This window comes from Podarcis filfolensis (assembly GCF_964270895.1).
Source record: "Podarcis filfolensis genome assembly, chromosome: 1".
NCBI lineage: Eukaryota > Metazoa > Chordata > Lepidosauria > Squamata > Lacertidae > Podarcis > Podarcis filfolensis.
Window position 1 is genome coordinate 109,196,004 of NC_139604.1, and position 19,156 is coordinate 109,215,159.

General features: G+C 42.4%; 1 protein-coding gene across 2 annotated transcripts in view; it reads left to right on the forward strand.

The window, feature by feature from the left end:
• Window positions 1-19,156, forward strand: part of TSHR (thyroid stimulating hormone receptor) — an 83,556-nt gene that overhangs the window by 51,228 nt on the left and 13,172 nt on the right. The window contains exons 10-12 of one of the 2 annotated variants that reach the window (XR_014548021.1): window positions 3,010-3,198; window positions 4,795-8,379; window positions 8,615-12,412. Coding sequence is in view for 1 of the 2 variants with exons in the window: in XM_083613621.1 (XP_083469747.1) it covers window positions 3,010-3,198; window positions 4,795-6,190 (1,585 nt within the window). In the remaining variant the exon portion in view is untranslated. Of the gene's footprint in view, window positions 1-3,009; window positions 3,199-4,794; window positions 8,380-8,614; window positions 12,413-19,156 lie in introns of those variants that run through there. The other variant, XM_083613621.1, reaches the window with a different exon arrangement.

Here is a 19,156-nt window from a genome sequence, read left to right on the forward strand (position 1 = left end):
TATACATCTTTGACAAAATCTTAGTTTTTGGTTCTAACAGTTCTGTTTCCAATTTCGATTTATCCACCTGGAAGCCAATTTTTCTATCCAAATTATAGGCCTCTCTTATTTGATAGTAATGAAGCCAATCTCGCACTTTGTCTTTTAATTTTTCAAAACTCTGCAGTTTCAATCTGTCACCTTCTTGTTCCAAAATTTCCCAATATTTTGGCCATTTAGCCTCCATATTGAGCTTTTTCTGAGCCTTAGCTTCCATAGGTGACAACCACCTTGGGGTTTTACTTTCCAGCAGGTCTTTATATCTTATCCAGACATTAAACAAAGATTTTCTGACAATATGGTTTTTGAATGCCTTATGAGCTTTAACCTTGTCGTACCAAAGATATGCATGCCACCCAAAAACATTATTAAAACCTTCCAAATCCAAAATGTCTGTATTTTCAAGAAGCAGCCAGTCTTTCAGCCAGCAGAATGCTGCTGATTCATAGTACAATTTAAGGTCTGGCAGGGCAAATCCACCTCTTTCTTTTGCATCAGTTAAAATTTTAAACTTAATTCTAGGTTTCTTGCCCTGCCAGACAAATCTAGAGATGTCTCTCTGCCACTTCTTGAAACAATCCATCTTGTCCAAAATTTGCAAAGATTGAAATAAAAATAGCATTTTGGGCAATACATTCATTTTTATAGCTGCAATTCGACCCAACAAGGAAAGCTTCAAGTTAGACCAGATTTCTAAGTCTTTTTTAACTTCTGCCCAACATTTCTCATAGTTCTCTTTAAATAAGTTCAAATTTTTCGCCGTCATATTAATCCCTAGGTATTTCACTTTCTTAACCACCGTTAAACCTGTTTCATTCTGAAACCTATCCTTTTCCATTGGAGTTAAATTCTTCTCTAATACTTTAGTTTTTACCCTGTTTAATCTAAATCCCGCCACATGACCAAATTCTTTAATCAATTCCAAAGCTCTTTTCATACTGGATTCCGGCTCCTGTAAAGTTAGAACCAAATCATCTGCAAAGGCTTTCAATTTATATTGTTTGGCTCCGACCTGAATGCCTTTTACAAATCGGTCCCCTCTTATCATGTTTAGCAGCACCTCCAGGACCGAGATAAATAATAATGGAGAGATAGGGCAGCCCTGACGTGTTCCTTTTTCTATCTTAAAATCTTCAGTCACCACATTGTTTACAATCAATTTCGCTTTTTGTTCTGAATATATTGCTCCTATACCATTTTCGAACCCCTGACCCACTCCCATCCCTTTCAAATTTTTCTTCATAAAACTCCAAGAGATATTATCAAAGGCTTTCTCCGCATCAATAAAAACTAAAACAGCTTTCGTGTTGATATTCCTTTGCAACAACTCCAGAATGTCAATTATATTCCTTGTATTATCAGACAAGTGTCTGCCTGGGAGAAAGCCTGCCTGGTCCTTATGTATTACTTCCATTAATACTTTTTTAAGTCTGCTAGCTAAAATGTCTGCAAAGATTTTGTAATCCACATTCAAAAGGGAGATGGGACGGTAGTTCTTTAGTTGTGTCTTTTCAGCTTCTGTCTTGGGTATCAATGTGATGTATGCTTCTTTCCACGATTCAGGCGCCTTTTTCCCTTCCAAAATCTCATTACACACCTCCTTTAATGGTTGAATTAAGAGATCTTTCAAAGTTCTGTAGTATTTGGAGGTTAGTCCGTCCGGTCCTGGAGATTTGCCCAGTTGCATGTTCTGAATGGCACCTTCAATTTCTTGTTCTGTAATTTGCTGGTTCAATACTAATTTATTTTCTGAAGATATTTTTTGTAATCCATTGGTTCTTAAAAATTGGTCTATCTCAGTTTCTTTCTGCGGCCCTTGCGTATAAAGTTGCTTAAAATATCTCTGAAAGCACCTTCTAATCTCCTCGGGGTTCTGTATGTTTTTTCCATTGATCTCAAGATTTGTGATCGTATTTAACTTCTGTCTTGCAGCACATTGTCATCAATATGTTGATGGTGTTATAAGAATTTTAAGGTCTCAAATATAAATTAAATGTTCATAAATGTACAAGGTAAACACATACATAAGTATACAAACCATGTGTCTGAAATAGTACAGGAGAGCAATCCTGAAGCCATTTTGACTCTCCCAAATTCTCCTCAGATATTTCTCTGCAAGGAGAGAGGAAATGGGAAAGCCTCCCATTGTCTTCTTTGCTTACAAATCCTGTCTTAAGGGCTTATTTGTGTATGAATAGAGTGAGCCTGTGACCTGGATTCAGGAACTAAAGTATTAACCATCACAAGAATGGCCAGGCTGCCCAGGTAATGCAATCAGTGACCATTATCAGGTATCCTGGCAGACAGGCTTTCTGCTGTAGACCACCTCCTGTGATGTATGTATGATGTTTTAGTGGGGTGGTCTTGGGCTGCAGGGTGGGCAGTTTCAAAAGTCTATATAATGTGTACCATTGTTCAGGGTTCTCCTCCCTCCTGCATGTAGTGAGTGGGGACCCTGTTGCAATGGTTTAATAAAGATCAGGCTTACTAGCCGCTTTGCTTCTCAGTATACCCTGGTTGGCCTCTGTTACTTTCTCCTACCAGTAGGAAACCAACTTAAGGACTCTATATGGGCTCTTGGATACCCCATAAGGAAAAAGGAGCAGTTTTTTCTTATAACGGTTGCACATAAATCTATTTGTCTATAATATCTGAATGAGGAGAGGCTGTGCAAGTCCTGGATTAGGGCCTGAATGCAGTGGCGGACTAGATGAGGGCCAATAAACTGAGTCTGAATGGTGGGAAGATGGAGGTTTTATGGGTAGGTAGTGGGCCCCTGTCCGGAAGACAGAACAATTGGTTGTTTTGGATGGAGTTGCATTCCCAACTCAAAGATCCGGTACATAGATTAGGTGCCTTCTGTGTTTCATTTTGACTGTGTATTTTTTCTGCCATCCATGAGTTATGAAGCACTTAAAGAAAATATGATCTAATCTATTACCCCTCATTTTTCTCTATGCATATCCTCAGCGATGTCTCCCAGACAGGTATCACCACTCTTCCAGCAAGAGGACTGGAAAACCTTAAAGAACTGATGGCTAAAAATACCTGGGCCCTAAAGAAATTCCCCCCTATACAGACTTTTCCTTATCTTGCTAATGCTGAGCTGTCATACCAAAGTCACTGCTGTGCTTTCAAGAACTGGAAGAAAGCCAAGGGGTAAGTCTTAACAATTTAAATTAAATTCTAAAATCATCTGGGGCCACGGTATCTCTTTTCTCATGAACATGCCCGGCAACTGAGATAATTTTCCAAGGTCCATCTTCAGCTGTGCCCCACTTTCATAAGGCAGGTGACTTCTAGAGAAAGGGCCTTTTCTGGGGTGGCACCCCAACTCTGGAATTCCTTCTCCAAAGGACTCTGCACTCTGCTGATCATCATTTAGGTGCCAGGCCAAATCCATTCTATCCACCCTAGCTTTTAATTATTATTAATACTATTATTAATTAAATTTCCATACTGCCCTTCATCCAAAGATCACAGGGCAGTTTACAATATAAAAACACAAAAATTACATACTGTAATAACAAACAAAAACAATAACCCTCTCACACACAGTTTAAAAGGCCGAAGATCAGAGGTGTCCAAACTTTTTTCAAAGAGGGCCAGATTTGATGAAGTGAACATGTGTGAGGGCCGACCAAAGAGTTATTGAGCTTTTTTTTAGGATTGAAGATGCTGAGCTTTTTTAGGGATTAATTTTTTTATATATAATAATTTTTATTAATTTTAACATATAAATTATAATACATACCACAAAACTTCATCACTTATATAATCTTTTTTTTTTTTTTGGACTTCCATCAGCACCTCTGATGACCCACCGTTTTGACCACTTCTTATGCATTTCTTAAATTCATATTGCCTTTAATTATTTTAACTAACCATCCTTCCCCTTATCCATTTTTGCAATAATTCCAATAATACTCCTCACAAAACTTCTTGCAAACCTACAAACGTAGTCTGATCATCACAAATACTTTTCAAGTAGTCTGTAAATTTACTCCAGTCTTCTGTGAATCTCTGGTCCCACCGGTTTCGAATCTTTCCTGTTAGTTTGTCCAATTCTGCATAGTCCATTAATTTCATCCTCCATTCTTCTTTCGTCGGTAGTTCTTCTTGCTTCCATTTTTTTACCCCAGGACATATACTGCCACGGGGGCCGGATTAGGCCCCCAAAATGGACTTTGGACATGGACTTGGGAGAAGAGGAGTATTTTTGCCTGGCGCCGAAAGATATGTAATGAAGGCACCAGGCGAGTCTCCCTGAGGAGAGACGATTCCACAAGTGGGGAGCCACCGCAGAAAAACCATCAGCATTCCTTTATTGCTTTTGTTTTGTTTTGTTGGGTTTTATCCTGAATTCCGGCTCTAATTCAAAATTATTAGAATTAGGATTTCCACCCATGCACCCACCCACTGATTTGTAATGTCTAATATAAGCAGCCTTGTAGACTTCTCATTGTAGGAAGGCACTGTGAAAATTCCTTTTAATAAACGTAAATGAATAACAGAATAGCACCATTGCAGGACAATTAAATAATACATAATAGCATGTTTAATGTGAAATGCTATTCAATTATGTATGTGTCATATTTAGAGAAGGTCTCAGGTAATAGTTTGGGTCCAAAATCCCTTGAATAATAAATTTCTTATGCCTAGATTACAACGAATAGCTTCCCATCACCTCAGTTGCTGGGCTCAACATGAACTAAATACCTTTGTGGCAATTCTTCTTCTCTTCTGTCCTTTTAGACTGCTGGAGTCACTGTTCTGCAACCATACTAATACTCACAACGTCCGCAAGAGAAGATCTGCCACTGCCTTCAGGGGCCCCTTTTACCAAGACTACGCAGGAGATTATTCAGACCTCACCGAGGCTGTATATGACGAGAACTCCAAATTCAGTAGAGATGTTCGTGGGAATTCTCATTACTTTGTCTTTCTTGAAGAGCACGACAACAAAGAGGTTGGGTTTGGCCAGGAGCTCAAGAACCCTCAAGAGGAGAGCATGCCAACATTTGACAGCCATTATGACTACATTATCTGCGCAGGCACAGACGACATCAGCTGCACGCCAGGACCTGACGAGTTCAACCCTTGCGAAGACATCATGGGCTACAAGTTTCTGAGGGTCGTGGTGTGGTTTGTGAACCTGCTAGCCATTGTGGGCAATGTTTTCGTTCTCTTCATTCTCCTCACCAGCCATTACAAGTTGACCGTCCCACGATTCCTGATGTGCAACTTGGCCTTTGCTGATTTCTGTATGGGATTATACCTTCTCCTGATTGCTTCGGTGGATCTTTACACTCGATCAGAATACTACAACCATGCTATCGACTGGCAGACTGGGCCCGGCTGCAGCACAGCGGGCTTCTTCACTGTCTTTGCTAGTGAGTTGTCTGTCTTCACCTTGACCGCAATCACCCTGGAACGCTGGTATGCCATCACCTTTGCGATGCGCTTGGACAAGAAAATCCGTCTCTTGCATGCTTCTGTTATCATGTTGGGTGGCTGGCTGGTGTGTTTCCTTCTTGCCCTTTTACCACTGGTTGGAGTCAGCAGCTACGGCAAAGTCAGTATCTGCCTCCCCATGGATACTGAAACGCCCTTGGGTCAAGCCTACGTCGTCATTGTTTTGATGCTGAACATCATTGCTTTCATCGTCATTTGTGCCTGCTACATAAAGATCTACATCACTGTGCGGAATCCCCAGTACAAATCAGGAGACAAAGACACCATCATTGCCAAAAGGATGGCTGTGCTGATTTTTACTGACTTCTTATGTGTGGCACCAATCTCATTCTATGCTTTGTCTGCTATTATGAACAAACCTCTAATAACAGTCAGCAACTCGAAAATCCTGCTGGTCCTCTTCTATCCACTGAACTCTTGTGCCAACCCGTTCCTGTATGCTATCTTTACCAAAGCTTTCCGAAGGGATGTCTTCATCTTGCTCAGCAAGTTTGGATTATGCGAGCACCAGGCTCAAGTCTACAGGGGTCAAACAGTCTCCCCCAAGAACAGCAGCGGCTCTTGCAGCCAGAAGGGCAACAGGGGGATGGGCCAGAATCTCACAAACCTTCCTCTTGGCTCACCTGAAGACTACCATCCTGCAATACTGCTGCAGTCTCGGGGAACCCTTGCTTAATCTGGATCTCCTAATCGTCAGATCAGTAATAGTAAATCTCTTAACCCTGCGCTACAGTCGGTACCATTTACTGTCCAATTATGCAGCTGCTTGGCTGCTGTAAAATAATAATAATTTATTTATATCCCATTCTTCTACCCAAAGTACCCAGAGTGGCATGCAACATTTTCATAAAAAACCATATAATCAATAAGAATGCAAGTGCCATTTCTAACAGCAGTAAGAAGTTAAAAGCAGCACTTAAAACAAAATGCAAACCTAGCGGCAGCAAAAGCTAAATATGTTACACATCAAAACTAGAGACAATAAGATTAGGGGTCACAGTAAAATTAGGGGTTAAAACCCCATTTAAATTAATACCTTTCATGCTTGGCAGACAATACACAGAAAGAGAACCCAATGGATTTTGATTAGGAGGGCATTTCAGAGTGGACACACTCTCACAGAGAAGGACTTGTCTCTTGTGCTCACTCCTAGGAACATAGGAAGCTGCCGTGTACTGAATCAGATTAGTGGTCCATCTATCCCATGGGTAGGCAAACTAAGGCCCGGGGGCTAGAACCCAATAGCCTTCTAAATCCGGCCCGCGGACGGTCCGGGAATCAGCATGTTTTTACATGAGTAGAATGTGTCCTTTTATTTAAAATGCAGCTCTGGGTTATTTGTGGGGCAAAGGAATTCGTTCATTTTTTCCCCTTCAAAATATAGTCCAGGGCCCCCCTCCAAGGTCTGAGGGACAGTGGACCGGCCCCCTGCTGAAAAAGTTTGCTGACCCCTGATCTAGCCCAATATTGTCATTACTAACTGGCAGCTTCTCTCCAGAGTGCAAGGCATGGTTCCATGCCAGGGACTGAACTAGAACTTTGTGCAAGCGAAGCATGTGCTCCAGCCCTGAGCTATATTCCTAAAATAGCACCAAGGCCCTTGAAGCTGATCTTCATTCCTAGACAAGCCCATAGGGGAGCAGGTGATCCTTAAACTAAGCCGGTCTTGAACCATTTATGTCTTCAGGGACTAAAACCAATGCTTCGAATTGAGCCTGGAGGGACATAGACAACCAACGGAGCTGCCCTAAGACAGGTGTTCTATTTGCTGGCCTGCAAGCACCAGAACAAAACATCTGGCTGCTACATTCTGGGACCAGTTGAAGCTTCTGAACCGTCATCAAATGCAGCCCCACATAGAGTTCATTGTAATCCTGGGCTCTTCTGGCAGAAAGCGCACTTAAACTATCAAGGACCTGTAGCATAGATGACTGAAGCCAAATCCACTTCTCCAGATAAGATTGCTTATCCGGTGAAGCTGACAAAAGGCACTGCAAGCAACTGCTTCCACCTGAGCATCCTGGGAAATCAATGAATCAAGCAGTACCCCCCAAAGCTTGTTCCTTCAAGGGAAGTCCAGCCCTACCTAAGACAGGATGAATAACTTCACCTAGATCACCAGTGTCCACAACAAATAGTTGCCTCCATCTTGTCTAGATTAAGTTACATCCTTTTAACTCCTTCTTCTGTACGCACTCATGAACTGCCCGGTTTATCACTTCTGCTGCTTCTCTGGAACTGGAAAATGGGGAATGAGCTGGATGTCATCTGCATACTGATGGCAATTCAGAGGCCTGAGTCTTCAGATGATCTTACCCAGTAGTTTCGTGTAAATATTAAAAAACACAGGAGACAAGATGGAACTTTGTCGTTGCCCACAGGCCAAAGCCCATCAGCTTAGAACAGCAGTCTCCCAGCATTAACATTTGTGTTCATCCTTCCAGGCAGGAACAGAACCACTGAGGAGAGCAGTATCACATAAGCCCATCCCAAACAGATGGCCCAGAAGAATCCCGTGATAGACAATATCAAAAGTGGCTGAGATATCCAGGAGAAACAGCAACATAGCACTCTCTGTGTCTATCTCCTGATGCAGCTCATCCACAAGGGCAGCAGTGGGGAAATTCTGGGCCAGGCAGCCCAGATCTTTATCTGTCCCCACCCCTGTAGGTCAACTTTGACAGGTGGGTGGCACATCCCACCTGCCAATCACCTGGCAACATTAAGATGTCAAAGGCTTAACAGATGGTTTGTCCTGCACACCTGTCAAAGTCCCTTTTCCAAGCACCCGATAGCTGGCTGGGTTTTCAGGCATGTGGGAGCCAAAGTAAAGGGCAAGCCAGTGTGGTATAGTGGTTAAGAGTGGTAGTCTTGTAATCTGGGGAACCGGGTTCGCGTCTCCGCTCCTCCACATGCAGCTGTTGGGTGACCTTGGGCTAGTCACACTTCTTTGAAGTCTCTCAGCCCCACTCACCTCACAGAGTGTTTGTTGTGGGGGAGGAAGAGAAAGGAGAATGTTAGCCGCTTTGAGACTCCTTAAAGGGAGTGAAAGGCGGGATATCAAATCCAAACTCTTCTTCTTCTTCTTCTTTGCAAGCAGAGGCTAGCCCACAGAGAACTCAGACACCCAGCCAATGCAGTTTTGTCTCTACCTGCCCCACGCTTGATGTCACATGTGATGACCAGCATGGGGCAGGGACTGTGGACAGCATCATGGGTCAAATTTGGCATGTAGACTGAAGGATCCGCACCCCTGCACTGTGGCTACCAAGTTGGATTTCATTCCAAAACAAGGTCTAAAACTAGACTGGAATGGATCCATATAATCTTTTTCCTTCAGAAAACCCTGGAGCTGAGATACAACCATGTGCATTAATACCTTAGAGTACGGTATGGAAAACTGCAGGTAGTGTGATCCTCATAAATATTGCCAGGCTCAAGAGTGGATTTCTTTAGTAATGGTTCCACCACAGCCACTTTCATCACCACTCCCTCTCTGAGGAATGCATGTACTACACAGATTAAACCTGATCCATGTGCTTATGGCCTTGCCGCACACTAAGGCATGGACATTGGTGTGTGTGTGTGTGTGTGTGTGTGTGTAGTCCTTTGCATCCAACATCTGCTTATGACTGTGATGCAGAGAGCTACAAGAACAGAAGCAAACTGCTCACACAAACAGCCATCTCTTCATTCTTGCTGTGTGACCTAGATCACATTTCTTCTTCCTCACCCCTTCCTTCTGATCATCCATGTCACAGGGCTAAAGATTTTCTGGTAAATACAAAGTAGAACCTGCACAGGAAAGGCTACTTGCACATTTTAAAATCTGATGTAAGGTTTGAAACCTATTTAAAAACAAAATCAAATACGAAGATTTATAATGGAAATAGTCCAAACATGGAATGGAATATGCCTGTCAATTTATTTAAAGAATGCCATCGAGTTAAAATCAACCAATTAAGAAGTGTCAGGGCTTTCTGGCCTGCCTTACATTACTGATGAAGTTGTACAAGAATTAGCACCTAAACAGAGTCACCATGGGGACATAATGGGATGCTAATGTGATGGTCCAAGCGAATGATGCTCTAGGAAGTAAGCATAGCTACACTGGAAGATTTCTTCAGCCTCCGGATAACATATACTCAGCATTTGCTAACATCCGATCAAAGGAGGCAACAGCTAGCACAAAAGACAGTCCTACACCAAACAGCCAAGCTCTAGTGGCAGCCCCGAAAACTCTTCAATAAAAGTTCCACCATCTTGAATTAGAGAGGTCACAGGCTGACGGTGACCTAAACTGCCTGTCCAGAGAAGCTGCCCAGTATAAAAAGGCTTTTCAGCATGACTCAAATGAGAAGGATGTAACTCACCAGGAAATGATGCAAGAAATGAAAATTGTAAGCATGCAGTTAGGGGCAGCACAGTCTTGCTACTGTTTGTTGGAGGAGCAACTTGATTACATGAGAAAAATGACAGTCAATGCAGAGTTGGAAAAGAAACTGGTTCTAGAACAGCAGACCCAGATTCCAAAGGAAAAAGGCCAGAATCAGTGCAAAAAATGGAAAAGCTTGAAATTCTAGAAAAAGAATGCTGGAGACTTACTAGCACTCAGAAGACTGCACAAGTAAGTAAATACAAGAAGATCAGTAGTTGGATTTCCTAATAACATTTAACATTTGCAAGACTGAAGTGAAGTGAAGCTCCAGTTGTGGATCTTGATGCTCTAATGGCAAAGGGACATAGCAGGAGAAGTGAGTGCTGCTGTTACCTATACATGTATGCCTCTTGTCCCTGATGCCTTCTCCATATTCCTTAGCTCCACTGAAGACACTGTGTATTTTCATTCAAGCAGTGGCAAGTCTGTTCAGCCTGGCTCATCTCCATGCCAAGGCAAAAGTGTGGTGGGTCCTTATCTGAGAGATGTTGTTTGCAGATGATGCAACCTTCACAGCCCACTCTGAGGAAACTCTACAGAAATTCATCAACTGTTGGGCTTGACCACCAGCCTGACAAAGACCAACAGCCAGTGCTCCACACATAAGTGCTGGTGACCACATGCTTGATGATTTTCTCTACCTGGGTTCCACCAAAACCAGCAACATCTGCACTGATGCTGAGCTGGACAAGTGTATTGGCAAGGCAGTCATGGCAATGGCTCACTTTCCAGAAAGGTATGGGAGAATGTGATGCTAACAACCAATACCAAGATGAAGGTCTACCAGGCTTGCATGTTGAGCATGCTGTTTTATGGAAGTGAGCAACTTAAGACCTCTCAGCCTTCCATACATGCTGTGTCAGGAAGATTTTGGGCATCACATGGCAGGACAGAATCTCAAACAAAGATGTGTTCTTCAAGCTCACATTCCCAGCATGTTCTCACTTCTGCCTCAATAACATCTATTTTGGCTTGGTCATGTCCACAGAACAGAAGACGTCACAGTCCCCAAAGATGTACTCTATGGGGAGCTGGCTTCAGGCACCAGACCTGTTGGCAGGCCAACTCTGTGTTACAAAGATGTCTGCAAACAAGACATGAAGACTGGCAACATTAACCCCGTCATATGCAGTGCCTGGAGACAGTCTGGTTGTTTATCCACAGCAGTGACCAGAGGAGGAATGACTGCTGGGAGGACTGCAGGGAGAAGAAATGCCATGGTGCATCTGCAGCAGCACAACCGGGCACCTTCATCTGCCCCAGCTGCAACAAAACATGTCTCTCCCACATGAGTCTCTACAGCCACAACGGACACTGTAACTCTCCAACAGGTTGACTTCACCTCTCCATTGTTTCCCAGGACCAATGGATGCCAACAACAACAACATTTGGTGGGCAGGGCTACTTGTTTCTGTTGTATTTCTGTATTTTGGATCTACTAGTGATTATATGGTCCCCGTATGCTTTGTTCTGCTTTAAAACGTGGGTTTTTAATTGTGATTTTTGCATTTGTTTCTTTTGATGATGCTGATGATGATGTGAACCATTCAGAGATTTTGAAGTGGATATAAGTTACCTAAATAAAATAAAAATAAAAATTTCTAAAACGCTTGTTAATACTCAAGTGCTCAAGATTGGGCTAAATTTTATGTTCTCATGTGTCCTTTTGGGGGAAAAACAATGGGGGGAAAACATTTTTTTAGAAAAAAGAATTAGACTGAACCATGAATCTCCCTGTCAAAAGAGCAGGCAGTCATAAAAGAGAGCATGGCTGAATAGGAAAAAAGGAAAGAAAGAAATGGTAAAGGGAACAATGCTCTTCACTTTAGTTCTTATAAAATGAGAGTATGCATTTGAGGAGGAGGAGGAACCAGTCATCTTATAGAAAGCATTTTGATTTTGCCAGTTTCATTGAAAAGGTTTAAGACGTTGTTATGGGAAGTCAGTGAAATTAAAAAGCTATTGAATGAAAATAAAGTACTATTCCCCTGCTTTGGGACTCAAGCTTTCTATTTGTGGAGGTGAGAATACCTGCAATTTATCACCCCTGTACCAGCAATGTACAGTATATCTACCCTTGGAAGCAGACTTCCATTTGCACAGCAGATAAAGTGTTGAAGTGCCAGAAGCATACTTTTGTCCTGTATAAAGTAGGGTTGTAACCGTTGCCTTACAATGTTTTATATTTAATTTTTTTGCATTACATTTTCTATTTGTGCACATTGTATTTCAGTGGGTAGTATATGCAAAGTTTAGGGTGGGTGGTGTGGTGTGGGAAACCAGTCTTTTCAATAGCAAATAATAACTATTTCTATCTACAGACTGACTGCATATCTAAATGTGTTGGTTTAACTGCTGCCTTGTTTAAAAATCACTAATGTATATTCAGGCATATTTTCTGGCTTTGTCGTCTTGGTTTTTAATGTTAGGAAGAAATAATCATTTTCTGTAGTACTCAGATGTAGTACCTACATCTCTGCAGTTGTTCATTTCATGGACCTTATTGTCCTTATATGTTTTTTGGCATAAAGAGCTGCACTGTCTCTCTTCTCTTACTTGACTTTTTGAACCTCTCTCTCTCTCTTTTATTCCAACTATGAGAAGTAGCCCTTCAAGTGCTTTCTTACATGGTCTTGGGTAGTAGCAGATGTGCTTCTTTCAGGTTTGCTATTCTCAGCACTCACCTGTTTACTTGCTTCCATTGTTCTCAGCACAAGAGTTACTAGCATGAACCTTCTCCCTCCCAAGCATTTTATTTTATTCGTTGTATTTAAATTCATACACCTCTTTTTCTACTGCCAGAGCACTATGCATCTTAGAAGCCCTTCTCAAGACAGTTAGCAACACAATATCACGAGGCATGCTATAGTGAATTAAAACTAATTGGTGAATCCTAGCATATTGACACATCACAATCTGTACCAAGCAGAGAAAAACAAATTCAGGAAGGCTTGGGTTAGAGAGGTAAACCAGTTGTGTGATGTCATCCTTGGAAGAGCCCCAAAGAATCCGATTCTGAAAGAATTATACAGCCCAATTCCGAGTAATGGGTGGAGACTTTCACTGCAAATACAGTGGTACCTTGGGTTACATACGCTTCAGGTTACATACACTTCAGGTTACAGACTCCGCTAACCCAGAAATAGTGCTTCAGGTTAAGAACTTTGCTTCAGAATGAGAACAGAAATTGCATGGTGGCGGTGCGGCGGTAGCAGGAGGCTAAAGTGGTACCTCAGGTTAAGAACGGTTTCAGGTTAAGAACGGACCTCCAGAACGAATTAAGTTCTTAACCCAAGGTACCACTGTAGTGATAGCACCTGTAGCAACGTCTCACTAATTCACCTTGATGCAATCTAAAGGGATTCTTCATTAGCAGGGGTGGAGATCATAGCTGCCAACGTTTTCCCCTTTTTAAGGGAAATTCCCTTATTCCAAATAGATTTTCCCTTTAAAAAAGGGAAATGTTGACACCTTTGGTGGAGATCCTGTAGCTCTGTAGGTTTTGCTGGGACTCCAAAGCCCATCTCCCCTACCCGACCCCAGCATGGCCAGTGGTCAGGGATGATGGGCATTGTAGTCCAATAACAGCTGTAGGACCACAGGTTTCCCATTCCTGCTTCAACAGTGGCCTCATCTCCTCTGCTGTGCTCCAGCCTGAAGCAAACCTGCTCTCCTGGGAGCAACACACCACACCTGGTCCTTGCCACACCTCATGGTCCAGCAACTCTCTCCAGCCACAGTAACCTCTCAAAACAGCAACATGTCTGAAGGCTAGCAGAGGAGATAGGAGAGACTTCATTTAAAAAAAAACATGGGAGATACCCCTCTTTGGGCTAAAGCTCTACACATAAAGAAGAGAAAAAAGCATGCCACAAGGTGATATAAGCATTGTGAACAATGCCAGATTAGTAAACCAGATTGCACTTGCAATCCTTGATAGGCCTCTATTGTTGTTGATAAAGAACTTGAAGATCGGGTCCATTATCTGCCAACAGAACCGGGCAATATTTGGTGAAGTCCCCTCACCAGTTCCACGAACTATGAATTTTGGGCACAACAGTGGATCTAGTTTTTTTTTTAAAGCACTTTGCTATCCACAGGCAACAGGTAGAAATTTAGGAGGCCATTTTATCTTGGATGTTATATATGAACTGTGATTAATGTCTTAGTTTGTGCTGTAATAGCAGAGAAGTGTAGCTGTACCTTTGATTGATTTTATACACCTGTGATGTTGGTGTGGTTTAGTCAAATGTGATGACTGATTCTAATTATCTGCAATGTATTTAAAATGTTTTGCCTCATTTGTTGCATACTTGCTGTGCCTGTGATGATCTTATACTCCTGTTGTATCGTGTTGAGTGTATAGGTAAGACACAACATGAGATGGTTTATGCGCATAGATTATTTATCTGTTCATCTATTGTGACTGGAATGTTGCTTTGTATTATTCAGTATTATGGACTGATGAAGCTGTTGTTAAACATCTGGAGTACAGGTCTTCTGATCTACTGTACTACTTTCGCCATGGGACAGTGAGGAGGTGCCCATCTGCGACTACTTACGTATGACCCCTGCCTCTACATATGGCCATGTGAATAACCCTTTATTGCAACCGTTCCCACTTACAGGACTTTGCGCTTCCAGTAGATAACTAACTGTAGAGCGATTTACTTGTTTCAACTGTGTGTGACACTATTACTATATACATTATTGGCAGAGTTGTGCCACTGGTTGACTGTATGTCTAGAAGTATCTCCAGGCTTTGATATGCACATTGCACTTTAATTTGCTGAACTAAGTAAAATTGTCCTTTATATTTGGTGTTTTGATCTAATTTCTTTATGGCGTTTACATCCCCCCGCCCAATAGTTGATATATGATTGTTAAAAGAACAATAATTAACTTAGCATTTTGTACATCCTGCCTTTCCTCCACCATGAAACTAAAAACAGCATACACAGACTCACCTGGGCTGAACCTTCTAAAAATATTGCGATGCATCTGGAATTTTTGCTACACAATCTAGTGAGATTTGGAATACAGTTGCCCAATACAGGTAAACATTCACCTCAGCACTGGAGTTTTCTTTCTAGGGATGAAGATGAATGCTGAACAATATCCATAATAATTGTTCCTTACCAGTTTCCCAATGGAGTCCAGGATTCAGCTGTTCTAGTGCCATTCACATTTAAGGGGTTGATGCTGGGTTTTGTGCCAGAAAGAGATGTGGGGCAATATCATGGAGTGGTCATCATCAATGGCCTGGAACAGCAAACAGTCAAGTGGTTTCACTCAGGGTCACAGGGTTTCTAAATTACACAGATCAGTGTTGGTTTTAAATATTTTCAGAATAGAAGCTGCCATTTGTCCCCAGCCATGCAGTGAAAACTGGGGGGCTGTCGGAGGGGGGTGTCTCATAGTTCTTGTGCTGCAGTGGAGAGGGATGATTGGGGAACAGTGTGTTCAAACTCTAAGGACACTTAACATACAAAGAGCCCCACTCTAAGGCCAAGGATCTAGCTAGACCAGCCTTCTTTTCCCAATAACAGCCATGCAAGGTGTGCCTGGGAAACTTGTAAGTGGGGCATGTGAAAGCAGCCTGTGGCTTGTCTCCAGGATCAGGCATTCAGCGGGATAGTGCTCAGTTAATCAGGTCCGTAGCAATTCTGCCTTGCGCAGTTTGTGCCTCTCCTTCCGTAGAAATATATTTTAGAGTCAGCTCCTCCGTTTTAGGCTAAATATTTTCTTTGTGCGTGGACATGCTTGTTTGTGAATCTTTACATTTTCTGAATAATTAAAAGTGTATTCTAAGGCCTGCCCTCCCTCTTTAAAGGCAAGGTGGGGGTAAGGTCAGTCCCGGGCACCAAATGTGGCCCTCCAGACCTTTTTCATTCGACCCTTAGGGAAGTCCCACGCAGTCCACATCTTCTCCTCACCAGCCCTGATCCATGTCCTGCCTGAGTGCTTTTGCCTGGCCGGAATGTGACAGAGGCTCTTGCTTGCTTGGAGGTAAGATAAGAGAGCTGCGGAGGTATAGAAAACTCTGGGTTTTTTTGCAGGGAGGGAGGGAAGGAAGGAGGGTTATTGGTTTGGTTTGTTCTTGCTTTTATCTTGTATTTTTAGGCTGTGAACCACCCTGGGATCTACAGATGAAGGGTGGTATACATATTTAACGAATAACAACAGCCTACTGTAGCTTGATAAAAATCACATCCATCGATCCACTCGCTTTTACATCTGCCAAGCATGGGCATTTGAATCCCTAGAAGGTTCTCTACAGTGGAAGGAATTCCTTAGGCTGAAAAGGTTTTCCCTTCCCTGCATTTAGGATACTGGGGGATTTAGAACTCTGGGAACCCCAGATTTTGGCTAGAGTAGGCCAAAGATTTGGGTGTGCAACAGTGAAAACACTGCTTTATACTAAAAAATATTTCTTTTTAAAGTATCTGAATACTGTCCAAGTTTCTTAGCAGAACCCATTACCAGAGCAGGTAGCTGTATTATCTTGCTTGCAACTTATTAAAATGTTAAAGTATATGGTCACTTTATTCAACCATGCTTCAGCTAATTAACTGGTGCTGTGAAAGGTAATTTTGCATATATTTAAACTCCAGTTAAATTTACTGTATTTTTAATCTCATCATCATTTAAATTGAACCAACCACATCACACCAGTCCATGGAATCATAGAATTATAGAGTTGGAATAATTATTATTCCAATAAAATATTAAAATACAATAGTCTGTTAAACATTAAAAGCTTCCCTAAACAGGGCTGCCTTCAGATGTCTTCTAAAAGTCTGGTACGGTGGTACCTCAGGTTAAGAACTTACCGGTAATTCGTTCTGGAGGTCCGTTCTTAACCTGAAACTGCTTTTAACCTGAGGTACCACTTTAGCTAATGGGGCCTCCCGCTGCCGCCACGCCGCCACCATGCGATTTCTATTCTCATCCTGAAGCAAAGTTCTTAACCCAATGTACTATTTCTGGATTAGCGGAGTCTGTAACCTGAAGCGTCTGTAACCCGAGGTACCACTGTAGTTGCTTTTCTCTTTGACATCTGGTGGGAGGGCGTTCCACAGGGCGGGTGCCACCACTGAAATGCCCTCTGCCTGGTTCCTGTAACTTGGCGTCTCGCAGTGAGGGAACTGCCAGAAGGCCCTCGGCACTGGACCTCAGCATCCGGGCAGAACAATGGGGGTGGAGATGCTCCTTCAGGTATACTGGAAGGGACCACAAGGGTCATATAATCCAACCCTGTGTAATGCAGGAACCTGTGTGTGTGTGTGTGTGTGTGTGTGTGTGTGTGTGTGTGTGTGTGACAACTGAGGATCACATTTTATGCATCCGTTGATGTAGACTCTAGTCCACACAAAAGCTTACGCCTTAATTAAATGTATGAGTCTTCACGTGTGCTACAGTGCTTCTTGATCTTTTCATATTCAACAGTAACTTCCAGCATCTCTTGCTTGAATGCTCCTGTCACTCGAAGACAGAAATGTTGTGGGCAGAAATGTTAAATCACTGCTTTAAAAACTTGTGCTTAAATAGCTTTCGCTGTTTCACCCTAGCGAAGTTGAGAGGAACTTTGGCAAACGTTTGCCACCAGTCACAACTGTAAAAAGTAGCAGACTTCTTCAAATGCCAGTGTGTCAAACACTCAGCAGATGTTGAGAGTCTCCTCCTCACTTTGCCTTTCTAAATGCTTCTGGGGCTTGTTTTCTGCACTTTGGCTGCCATCTAGGGGAGAACGATGCAAAACAAAGAGATTATATTTAATGTTATCTAGAAAATAATTGTTACAGATAGGTAGCCGTGTTGGTCTGCCATAGTCAAAACAAAAAAAAAAAATTTCCTTCCAGTAGCACCTTAAAGACCAACTAAGTTAGTTCTTGGTATGAGCTTTCGTGTGCATGCACACTTCTTCAGATACACTGAAACAGAAGTTGCCAGATCCTTCTATATAGTGAGAAGGTGGGGAGGGGTATTACTCAGAAGGGTGGTGGGAATGGGTGATTGGCAGATAGCTGTGATGAGCCTGTTGACGACTCTTAACGACTGCAATAGGTCTTACAGGAAAAAGCAAGGGGTGAGAAGGTGAAAAATGGCTTTGTCATGTATAATGAGATAAGAATCCAATGTCTTTGTTCAGACCAGGTCTCTCCATGGTTTTAAGTTTGGTAATGAGTTGCAATTCAGCAGCTTCTCTTTCCAGTCTATTTCTGAAATTCCTTTGTAGTAATACAGCTACTTTGAGATCTTGTATAGAATGTCCTGGGAGATTGAAGTGTTCTCCTACTGGTTTCTCTGTCTTGTGATTCTTGATGTCCGATTTATGTCCGTTTATTCTTTGGCGTAAGGTTTGGCCTGTTTGTCCAATATAGAGAGCTGAAGGACACTGTTGGCATTTGATGGCATATACAATGTTAGACGATGAGCAATTAAATAGTCCCGAGATGGTATGTGTGATGTTGTTGGGGCCAGTAATGGTGTTGTCCGGGTGTATGTGGCAGCAAAGTTGGCATCTGGGTTTATTGCAGGCTCTGGTGCCAGTGTCCGTGTTACGTCTGGTTGTAGTATTATTGTGGGTTAGGAGTTGTTTAAGATTGGGTGGCTGTCTGTAGGCAATGAAAGGTCTTCCTCCCAGAGCTTGAGAAAGAGAACTGTCATTGTCCAGGAGAGGTTGTAGATCTCTGATGATGCGTTGTACTGTTTTAACTTGGGAGCTGTATGTGATGACTAGAGGTGTTCTGTTATTTTCTTTTTTGGGTCTGTCTTGCAGCAAGTTCTCTCTGGGTATCTGTCTGGCTCTGTTGATCTGTTGTCTAACTTCATCTGCTGGGTATTTTAGTTCTAAAAAGGTTTGCTGTAGATCTCTTAGGTGAGAGCCTCTGTCTGTAGAATTGGAACAGATACGGCTGTAACGTAGTGCCTGGCTATATACAATGGACTGTTTGGTATGTTTGGGATGGTAGCTAGAGGCATGTAGATATGTTTGTCGGTCAGTTGGTTTACGGTATAAGGTGGTGTCTATTCCCACCACCCTTCTGAGTAATACCCCTCCCCACCTTCTCACTATATAGAAGGATCTGGCAACTTCTGTTTCAGTGTATCTGAAGAAGTGTGCATGCACACGAAAGCTCATACCAAGAACTAACTTAGTTGGTCTTTAAGGTGCTACTGGAAGGAGAAATTTTTTTTTTG